Source organism: Biomphalaria glabrata, chromosome 14, assembly GCF_947242115.1.
Source record: "Biomphalaria glabrata chromosome 14, xgBioGlab47.1, whole genome shotgun sequence".
NCBI lineage: Eukaryota > Metazoa > Mollusca > Gastropoda > Planorbidae > Biomphalaria > Biomphalaria glabrata.
In genome coordinates this window covers 2,198,763-2,210,880 of record NC_074724.1, presented here as the reverse complement: position 1 = coordinate 2,210,880, position 12,118 = coordinate 2,198,763, and the positions used below count along the sequence as shown (strand labels likewise).

Below are 12,118 nucleotides of genomic sequence, written 5' to 3'. Positions count from 1 at the left end.
CCTATTTAAAAACCAGCATATTTCTTTTATAAAGAAAGAGTGGCTCTTTTGAAAGAAAAAGCAGAGCATGACATCATGAAACCTAATACAAAAAAAAAAATAAGGCGGCATTCTTGGTTTGAGACGTGATAGTTTGATTAACTTGGAGTGGAATATTGATAGAATATAGACCAAAATAAGGCAAGAACATTACTGGACTGTAAGGCTAGCTATCGTTGTTTGTTGCTGTTTAAGTACAGTAGTATGTGTGTGTGCCTTGTTGGATCTGCTTTAACTCAGTGTTTATTAATACACTTCATGTGAAAGGAATAGATGGTCTTGATCCATATTAAAAGGATAATACACCAATAATAATGCTATCACATGAAAATAAAAGCTGTAGTTGTTGTTTGTGACTGGAATAGTGAGTTTCAAAGATGTGACAGAAATATTGTTGACTGTCAGGTCGTACTCAACGAAGCAGGACGTTTTGGCGCCGCCGTTTTGGCGACGCCGTTTTGGCCCCGCCGTTTTGGCGCGAAGGTCGTTTTGGCGCCAGCCGTTTTGGCGACGGGACGCTTTGGCGCGATATACATTATGTACGTTTATTGTATTATTTCTTTTAAAAGAATTATTCATATCTATGTTTTGCGTGAGTGTTTGTGTTAAGACATATTTTTCACGTATTAAATGTAAATGTGTGTTTGTGTTTCACATCATTTTATTTAATAAACATTTTGGCTTGTGTATGTGTTTATTAAGAGGCACACTTTTAAAATTAAAAACAAAATGAAACGATGATAGACTAAAAATTGATGCAATTATTTGTTTACATTAACATTGGTTTATTTAATGACTTTGGTATGTAGACTTTGGGCCGCTCTCGGAATTAAAGATTAAGGATTATAAATTCGCACCTATTGATGTCAAGTGGAGTGCTAGAAACAGATTATCGTCTTACGCGTGAGAGAGGGGAGGGTTGGAGGAAAGAGTATATACAAGGAGTGAAATGTGAGCAGAAGAGAGGGGGCGGGATAGGTGTCACATGTAATGACCATTCCCAAGGAGATGATCGCCAGACGCATGACGCAAACGACCAGTGCTCGGTGCTGGTCTTGTCTTCATTTGTTTAACTCTACCTGCGTCAATGCGAGATGTGTCACCCAAATCACCCCTACCCAATTTCTCAAAATATATCTTTTCAAAGTATCTTAGTGTCGTGAATTTGTTTCTATCTATTGTCGCCCAGAGTGTTTGTTTATATTTGTGGAGTCACGTTAGAGTTTGTACTGACCACATTCCGTGTTCTTGATCTTTACTATGTGTGGAGTTATTGTCGTCATTCAGCGTAATAGAGCGTTAAATGTTTTGTTATATTACAGTGTGAGACTTAGCTAATTCGTATATTAAACTAATGTCAAATAAAAAACTAAATCTTTTGGAAAGAAATCCAAAAATGTCATCAAGTGCTCACATATAGCATGTCATAACCATTCAGGAATCTGACTTATTATAGGCCTATATTCATGAAATAAGCAAAACCTTTATAATTAAAAAAAAAAAACAATTCGCTGAACGGTGTTAGAATTCATACTATACATACAATATTATGGTAGAGTGAAATAAACATTATTATAATCCGGTGCACCCCTAATAAATACTAGCATTACAAACTGACTATGACTCTTGATTTACTTCAGCGCTTTACATTGTTTATTACGGCCGGAACATCCCCTCCTTTTATTAACTTCCAAGAATCAGGTCACATTTTAACCATCTCCATAACCTAATTCAACTCTGAGGGAATATCCGAAACATTTAAATCATTTTACAACAGATTTATATAGCACGGGATCGCATTTTTAGTTAATTGTACGTAATATACTTTATATAGTTATTGTGACATTAATATCAGGAAGGGGGAGATATAATGTTACAATGGAAACACAAACTCAAACTCGGTCCTTGAAGTGGTTTCAATATTTTTAGCAAGAATATTAGAAACTATATCAGAAACTACAGACTATTCACAACAGTAAGCTTATCTTGATACTGTTGTATTGTTAATCTGACGAATGAGATGATATCAGACGATACGATGATTTAGGCATTTTAATATTGTTATTCACATGATAGCTTTAAAGATAAAGCTCAATTTGAACCTGACCTAATTGATTACATAAATATAGGTGTCCTCGGTGTCAATGTATACATTGTCGATCATTGTATTAAAGTAAGTACTTGATACATTTACATAGTATCTATTGTAGTTTCAAATAACATTAAACATATATATATATATATATATATATATATATATATATATATATATATATATATATATATATATATATATATATATATATATATACCTTATGGGCGTAGCCAGGATTTTGTTTTAGGAGGGGGGTGGTTGGAGCGATGTTTCCCCCGCCCCTCCCCCCTCCGAAACCGAAATAAAGTATATCTATATATTATATCTATTTCTCTCTCTCTCTCTCTCTCTCTCTCTGTATATATATATATATATATATATATATATATATATATATATATATATATATATATATATATATATATATATATATATATATATATATATATATATATATATATAATCATAGCTTTATTTTGTTAGCAATTGACTAGCTCAGTGGTTTAATATGTTTAATTTTAATGATGAAGACACAATTTCGATTTTTTAAAGATATTGTATTTAAATGTCAGTATAGAACAGTGGTTCTCAACCTTTGAAGATCGTCGACCCCTTTCAACAACAATGCCCCACTCTTCTGCGACCTCCCGCACACACACAGAGCAATAGAAGAATAGACCGAAAAAATCCCCTGACAAATCGTCATTCGACCCCCATGGGGGTCGCGACCCACTGGTTGAGAACCCATGGTATAGAGCTATCAACTCCTTCCACCGGTCCATAAAATTATATTTTAGACCAACAAGAAGAGACAGTTGATTAAGACCTAAGTGAATAGAGAAACATTTTTACTTCAATCATCGAAGAGTTTCGTCTTTTAAATTTTTTTACAATATGATGAGAAACATTGACATGTCATTTTTACGACATATAGAAGTATTGTATACCTCTTCAAACATATACCATTATATTTCAGATAGGCAAACACTACAACTAATAAACGCATCTCTGCACTTTGTAACCAACATGGTTCCACAACATCGGACGTTAGTCCCCAATGCTTCATTAGAATAAAAGTCTTAAATAAATGCTTACTTGTTCATTTTATTGCCAACATGGCCCCAAGTGCATTGTAACTCAGCCTCAGCGAACAAAGATTTTCTCTAGGCCCAGTATTTCAGACCCGCTTTGTAGTCACCCGATGCAGACACCCCCGCTTCCCCAGTGAGATCACTTGTAATATTTGTTAGTTATAAGAAAATAGTTATCAATTTAAATACAAGGGGGCGCTTCACTGTTAGGGAAACGTTTTAATTATAAAGAAATAATCGGAATTTCCTTGAATGACTTTTTAGTCTATGTCTGTGTTTCCATAAATAGAATTTACGAAGTTGTCAGTACAAACAGTCCTTAGAAAAAAAAAAGATTCTGTTACTACGCTGTTGCGCACGCTCCATTAGCTTCCCATGAAAGCGAGTATCGATTAGAAGGTAGCCACGCTTTGTCTTTAGTGTATATATATCAATGAGATGCCCTTGTACACCAGAGAGCCCTGCGCTCAATGGACTCAACGCTTCTAGTGTGGTCTCGTTTCTTCCTCAAAAGATACGGACTGCGGGCTTTTTTTAGTGCAAGGCCCAAATGTTTGGAACTCACTCCCGATTGAACCTCAGACAGACAAAATGCTACACCACTTTTAAGAAGAACATTAAGACCTGTTTGTCATTTGAACTGTCGTGTTTGTGTTTGTAATGTTATTAAAGCGCCTAGAGCCTATATTTTGTTTGTTAACAGCGCTTTATAAATAAAATTATTATTATTATTATTATTATATTTTTAAAGTCATTTCTTCAATGTATTATTTTATTTATACATGGTTTCTACTAATATAGAATAGTATAATATTAAACCGTAGAAAAAATTTAGGTTTCTATGGATGTTGTATAGATTTAGATCTAAAACCGGGCAAATCATTATTTTTTACGATAAAAAAAATCTAAAGTGCAGATGATGTTAAAAAGGTCATCTGATTCTTTGGTCAACAGTTACCGAGCAGGGAGTCTTGTGGCCAGCATAATGACCCGTACCCATCGGAGTTTTGAAATTCAAAATACCAGTCTTCATTGAGATTCGAACCCAGGACCCAAGGTTCGGAAGACAAGTACACAACCGCTCAGCCGCCCTGCCTTCTGACATGGACACGGTAGATAACTTTTGATTTAGAAAGTGGCATGTGTGTGGTTATAAATGCACGTATATGTTTGTATCTGCATATGTGAGTTTATAATTCAATGAATAGCGCCAAGCATGTCAATCTAACTGTTTCAATATGACAAGTGGACAACATAAATACACTAAATAGAAAAGCTTCAATGTATGAGCAAACAATGGCTATATCTAACTGTTTCAACACTACGCGTAACAGCAGAGTTTGACGCCAGAGCTCTAAGGGGGGACTACAAATTGGAGCTTATCTCAGGCACCCCTGATATTAAATCAGTTAATATATTAAGTAATTTTTACAGAACAAGTAATGGCATTATGCTAACGTATATTATTTAACAACAAGAGTGTCAATAAGTAATGACATATATTATTTAACAACGAGAATGTAAATAAGTAATGACGTATATTATTTAACAACGAGAGTGTCAATAAGTAATGACATATATTATTTAACAACGAGAATGTAAATAAGTAATGACGTATATTATTTAACAACGAGAGTGTCAATAAGTAATGACGTATATTAGTTAACAACGAGAGTGTCAATAAGTAATGACATATATTAGTTAACAACGAGAGTGTCAATAAGTAATGACGTATATTAGTTAACAACGATAGTGTAAATAAGTAATGACGTATATTAGTTAACAACAAGAGTGTCAATAAGTAATGACGTATATTAGTTAACAACGAGAGTGTCAATAAGTAATGACGTATATTATTTAACAACGACAGTGTCAATAAGTAATGACATATTAGTTAACAACGAGAGTGTCAATAAGTAATGGCATATATAAGTTAACAACGAGAGTGTAAATATCAAAGGTTTGATTATTCGATAATAAAATAGAACATAAATGATGATTATACATAATAATAAATACTAGACAAGAGTGCCTAAGGTGAAATTATACAACATAGATCTAGTTAACAGGCAAGCACACCTCACATGCAAACAGTCCAGTCCGGCCTCACGATGCCTGCAATTCAATACAAAGTATAATAGCCAAGTAGTGTCCATGCAACTACAGAGAGCTCCAGCCAAAAATATGATACATAAGCAAAACATAAAGAGGTAATGACGATAGCGCGTCCTTAGAAACAGCGCACCATTATATTGCCAAAAATAACAACAACACACACACACCTAGCAAAGAAGCAATCCATAAGTGCATGACACCCGCTACCCTCTCCCCTCGTCCTGCGTGAGGTTTTAACTAGGATGTAAAATATTGTTATAACGCTATTCGCGACGCAAAAGGGTTAACTGTGTGTAATCAGCTGACATATGTGACAAAGGCCAGTAAAACAGTTTGGCGTGCTATATTGAAAGGCAAGGGACAGTACTGGCATGAACTTTGCATATGAATAGCTCCCGGGTTATGGTCATCTGATCATAAGCCTGAGTAGACCAGAGACACAGTGTGTAGGAAAGTGGCAGTTCAAGAACAGAGCTTTAAGACCGGGACTGTTAATCGGCCATGAAGTCGGTCCTGGTGCAGTCCTTCAGTGAAACGTACGAGTCCAGGTAGAGACAGTAGAGTTTATGAGTTTAGTACAGTGATATACAGTCTAACGTTGTAGTTGTTGATTGTGTTGAAATTGTGTTGTATTGGGTGTTTTATTTGACCATTATTAAAGTACCAGATTATTTGGAGCCTTGTGGTCAAGTTGTTGATGTGTTGTGTCGTGTTTAGCAGTGTTTACAGAAGGCCTGATTAGGAGAGAATGGTAACAATATCAAACAAGTACAAACAACTTTTTTTTTCATCTCATACTTTTTTCTTCAATTCACGCTCAACCTTGACATGCCAAGTAGGAATTTAATGAAAAATTAAATATTAATTGCCATTTTTACAATCATCAATGAATTTTGTTTCTCTTAAACGAAGCTAGACCTCCATAGAAGTGCCTGAGAATGATAATTCCTCCGTTTGTAATATAATAACAATAATGATACTAATAAAGACAATAACAATGTAGAATTAAAATTGCTATTTTATAGTGCAGAAAAATCTGGTTTTACATGAATGCGATTACTTTTGAATTGAAATTTAATTCAATTATTAGAATCTAAAACTAGCAGTCTTAATAGATCTATTATATCTATACAATTTTAATGGAGTTTGTAAAACATAGTGTATCAGTAATACCTGATCATATATTTATATATTTTAAAATCTTAACGAAACCTAGATTTATACCCTTTGTCAAATGACTATTGTATTCGTCCATATTGTTATAGAGATTTTAATTGTAAGCGTAAATAAATGTGTCGACTACGAGTAACGAATACTGCAGCCGATAAATCCATTCTTCTTTCTTTTCTAGATTAGCTTGTGTAGAGTCTAGATCTAGAAATAGATTAGACTTAATTAACCTTTACGTTTATAGATCTACAAATGACTAGATTTAGTAGTAAATATTGCAAACATATAAATTTAGATCTATATCTAAATTAAATTAGAATTCGATTTAAAATCTATCAAATACTAGTTCAAATATGCTATAATAGATCTAGATGTCTCCTATCTAATCAATTTATGGATGATCTTATGATAGATATAGGTTTAGATAATATTCCACTAGATCCATAATCAGAATAGGCCTGTAAATAGATCTATCTAGTGTTAAGAGACTTGTATATCTTGTAAAAAGTATTCCTTTCAGACCCTGCTTTCAAGATATGTAGGGCAGAGTTAACGAGGGTATCTTGCGACCAGCACAACGACCGTCTACAAGTGCTCATTCCCTAGTGTCAGTAATCAATGGAATGAGTTGCCTGACTTAGCCTGAAAAACTAAAGACTTATCAGAAGTTTAATTCAATGATTAACATGCATGTCTAGATTGACACTTGAAATGCATAGAACATAATTATCTTCTTTTTCAAATTAACATATGTGCTATTTAAATAACTTAAGCTACAACGGTAAATTTAAATCTAAAAGTTAGACTCTAGTCTAGATCTATATAAACTACCTTAACTAATTAGATCTTAGGGAATGTAGAAAAAATATATCTACATCTAAATTCACATTAGCTTCTAGTCTAGATTTGTAAGAAACAAAATCCGGAACTTTCTTTATCGATTACAAAACTTCTATGTTATGTTTTAGCAAGAAAATTAAATGTCTAAAAAGTAATTTTCAGTAATCAATTCTAGTAAATTACTTTTTTTAAAGCTCTGAACAACCTATTGTCGATATTTTTAAAATTTGTTAAAAGATGAAAATACAGAACAATTTGATATTGATAACCAAATTATAGTGACGCATTGTCATATAATATAAGTGTAATATTAGTAAATTATGCGATTTCAAACAATCATTAGGCATAATTCAAGTTTTATAAAAAAATATCCGGAACATTTTTACACTTAATGAAATATAAGTCAGTATAGAGATTTTGATTTAGCATTAATATGCTATTTACATAAAAAACGGAACAACATGTTATTGATAATGTGTTTTTGCAACGTTTAAGCATGGAAATTGAATGTAATATAAATTAGAAGAGCAAACAAACATTCGTTGGGGTTGATTAGTTTTGCACACAAAAATCCGAAACAATCAATTTTTAGATACTTAAAACTATTGAGATGTTACGGGAGGAACATTAAAGTGTAAATCAGAAGTGTAAATCTAATCGTGACGGACAGACCGACCAACAGACTAAACGCACAAAAATAATCTTCTTTTATTCGGATGGGGGCACTAAACAAAAAATAAATAAAATCTGATTTTGTTTTTAAAGTTTAAGGAATTGGTTTAGTACCTGATCATGTAGCGACGTTACGCTACTGCACGAAAATCGCTGCATAAAAAGTCCATAAAAAAAATGTGTGTGATATTTACATACAAAATGCATTATTAGCCTTAATAAACAAACAGAAATGTTTTCTTTTAATTTTAGCAGCTAGTTGACCAGAAAAAACATCTTTCCTGTACATTTTAAAAATATATTTGACTTAGTGATACTGAAAATACACAAAAATTGTCCATCATTGTTAGCATATTGTAACATTGCCTCCCTTACATTTACGTAATTGTTTTAGAATTAATGTATTTTTATGAAAAAATCGCTTCCATAAATAATTTTATAAATTAAACGGTTTGCTTTTAGAAACCAAAAGTAGCCGTTGCACCTAAACTTTTGAAGCCGCATTTAATGTTGAAATAATATTTTTCATATCTCTTCTAGTTTTCGAGATCTGAGTGTGACAGACGGACAGACGGACAGACGCACAGACGGACAGACAGACAGACGGACAGATGGATAGACGAACATTTTGCACAAACCTAATAGCGGCTTTTCCCCCTTACGGGGGCCGCTAAAAAGAAAGCAACTTTATATTCATATTTTGTTCTAATTTCCAGAAAAGTACAGACCTTTGTTTTCCTCAAGACACCTGTGGACTTAAGGGTATGAATTCATAGTGAAAAAATACCTAACTTTAAAACTAGTCTTATGATCATCATCATCACTCCTTTGAGTTCCTCATGGAACATAGGGCCTCGACAAAAACATGCCACTCTCCATGGACTATTGCTAGCATTTTGATGGTTTCCCATCTCTTCCCGGTCTTCTCAGCTTCTTCAAGTACACTGCATCAGCATGTTCTTTTTGGTCTTCCTCTGCATCTTGTTCCATAAGGTTCCACTCTAAGGCCTGCCTAGCTCTGTTGCTGGTATCTTTTATAATGGTGTGACCAATCCATCTCCACTTCCTTTCTAAGATCAGCACTTCCGTATTTTTCTGTCCACTTATCTCCCACAATTTGGTGTTTTCTACTTAATAGTATAAAATCAGAGTGAAACAATACCTAACTTTGAAACTAGTCTTATGGCTTTATTTTTGTATCAAATTTTTATTCTAATTTAGCACAATAATAAGTAGCATTTTAAATTCAAGTTGTTGCAACGTTAGGTCTATGTTTAGCTTCTAAAACTTTATTTTAAATATTTAGTTTCTTCTCTATGTAAAAATTCAGTATTTTGAACAATACTTTTTGTTGCTTCAGATAAAAAAAATGTAAAAAAAAACTATTTCAGTTTGTCTAAAGGATCAGACTGACCTAGCAGACTTCTCCAGTTATGGTGATGAGAATCAAGATACAGGTAAACTTTTGATTTGTAAATGTTTAGATAGTGAAATGTTTTTGTGTAAGTCTATTTTCTAATAATAGTAAAATAAAAGAAAATATAAAATAATTATTTCAATTTCATTCTTTCAGATCCTCATCATTTCACCAGTGACCAGTCCAAAGTCCAGTCAGATGAGGTTGAAGGTCCACTAATTGGTAACTTTTGAGTTCCATTTTTAGTGTATAAACTGTAGAGATCAACACATGAGTTAGACTTGATCTATTTATAGATATCTCTTGATTGACTCAATACTGTACATTGTGTTGTAAACATTGGATCAAGTTTATTTTCTTGTTCTCCAGGTGATCATGAAACTCAGGAGTCAGAAGGTGGAGAAGCTGATCTACACAAAAATCGAGGTGACTGTAAGAAGAATCCAGATCATAGCCAGTTTATAACTGTTGAGACATTCAACTTGAAACATTTACCTGAAGGTCTTCAAGACAGTGATTTGCATGAACTCATCAAAGTTATAGCTGACCTCACAGTTAGAGTTGATGTGAAAATGACAAGTCTAGACAGACCAGAGTTTTGGCCAGAGACAACTCGACCATATCCATTTTCTAACATGAGTGAGAAAAGAAACTTGAGGACAGGAAGTGGAAGAGTAAAGTATGTAAACAAGTTTCAAGATGGAGTCAGACAAGATGGAGGTTACGGACGTACTGCTTACACAAAGTGTTGGTGTAGAAAATGTGAAGGTTCAAACTCACCCAGCAATGTGTGGTGGGAGTTTGATGTGCACATAGCCACACAAGTGGTTTTTGATGACATTGAGGCCAATCACACGACTTTGAGATTGTTTTATGATAGAGATGACAGTGTTGATAAGGTCAGTGTTGATAAGGTCAGTGTTGATTTTGTAAACATTAAATATGACGTGTGTAGGTTGAAATGTGTGACGTGTGATAAAACTTTAGGAAATAAAATGATGGAAATGTACAAACATTTTAAAAATGTCTGGGAGAAAGTCTATAAGAAATACTTTGACTCTAGATCTCCACACAAGTTGACCTTTATAGTGTCCCATCCTCATGGATGTTCTAAACAGGTCAGTGTTGGTCAATGGAAGGACAGACTAGAGGTGGGTGGTAGATCTAAGTTTACTTATACAACTTGTACATGTCCAGGAAGTAGTGGAGCACAAGTCTACTGTCTGGGGTATAGTGACTTGATTTGGTCTCATGTTGTGCACAGTGGAAGTAAGTGTGGATTAAATTGCAGTGAATATGGTCCTGCCTAGTGAGTTGTTTCCCTTGTGAGTTGTTTCCCTTCTGAGTTGTCCAGCTCCACCATGAAGATGTCTTTGAGAACCCTTGACATTCTGAACCTCAAACTGAAATGTCTCTTTAGTCTTGAGTTATGTAAATAAATTGTGTATGTTATCTTTAAATTTACAATGTTTTGTTTCCTTTTTTATCCATGTTGTTGTTTGTAATTTACATTTAAAATAATTGAAAACCTGTTTAAGTAGAAAGAAAATCTACCAGCTATAGATCTTGAACTTGATTTCGACAATCAGGTTTGTGGAAAAAAAATATTAGATGTAGTTCGTAAGTAGTTTTTTTTTAATTTAAAATGCAATAATTAAAAGTTTGCAAACATTTCAAACACAAAAACTTGTCAGTTATAAAAGAAATGCATTTTAAAAAAAGCTAGTGTAGAGCTCGACATTATTCTTTTTAACAAGCAGCCATGTTTTATTTTTCAAGGGAGATAACTGATAAAATAAAAACTTACAGAATAAAATCCCAGTTGTCTTTTCTTGTATCTACTAAAACTTACATTTAATTTCTGCATTATATTTTAACAGTGAAATCAAGAATATGTTTACGACTAGGCAATGTTGGTAACAAAACAAATAAATAAATGTGTGATAATTAGTTCATGGTACAAAAGAATCTATTACAACAAAACAATACCCACTAAATTTCAATATCCGAAAACTCAAGACCAAGAATGTTGTATTACTGTTCTAGACTGGTCACTACTAATAATTCGCGAATGTCGTGGAATGCTAGGTTCGTGCTTCTTGGAGTCACACATGATAGTAGACGAACATAGATGTTACAGATGAACATAATTCCACTCTGGCAGACAAATATAAAGTTTATTGATAATAATAATACTACAACTTCTTGGCATTTGCACAATTAAGAATGAAATACTATCACATCCGCATAACAGCGGCAAATAAATCCAATACAGTGAATCTTGTCAAATCACGTCCGCATAACAGCGGCAAATAAATCCAAGACAGTGAATCTTGTCAAATCACGTCCGCATAACAGCGGGTAATAATGAATTTCCAAAACACATAATCATCAGAATAATAACTACTATTAGAACATGTCTAAAATGAATACTGGCTTCCTCTACCCAAAATACACTACATCATTCAAAGTCACAACTTGACTGTCTAAGTCAGATACTGTCCGTACCGGACCAAAATACTACTTGACTGCCTTGTTCAAAGGATACCACTTGACTGCCTTGTCCAAAGGATACCACTTGACTGCCATGCCCAAAGGATACCACTTGACTGCCTTGACTTGACTGAACTCCAAGTCAATTTTAGTCATTCTACCTCCTGTTTCAACATAAGGAGTTTC

The 12,118-nt window shown here is 33.6% G+C and overlaps 1 protein-coding gene across 5 annotated transcripts in view; it reads left to right on the top strand.

Moving 5' to 3' along the window:
* The window catches only part of LOC106074062 (uncharacterized), a 56,500-nt gene extending 45,601 nt beyond the window's left edge, over window positions 1–10,899 (top strand). For 3 of the 5 annotated variants that reach the window (XM_056010152.1, XM_056010151.1, XM_056010149.1), the window contains 3 exons: window positions 9,414–9,479; window positions 9,596–9,661; window positions 9,809–10,899. In XM_056010152.1, the coding sequence (XP_055866127.1) occupies window positions 9,414–9,479; window positions 9,596–9,661; window positions 9,809–10,749 (1,073 nt within the window). In that variant the 3' untranslated portion in view covers window positions 10,750–10,899. Of the gene's footprint in view, window positions 1–2,176; window positions 2,213–4,179; window positions 4,338–8,738; window positions 8,785–9,413; window positions 9,480–9,595; window positions 9,662–9,808 lie in introns of those variants that run through there. The other 2 variants (XM_056010153.1, XM_056010150.1) reach the window with 2 other exon arrangements.
* Window positions 10,900–12,118: the final 1,219 nt, after the last annotated feature.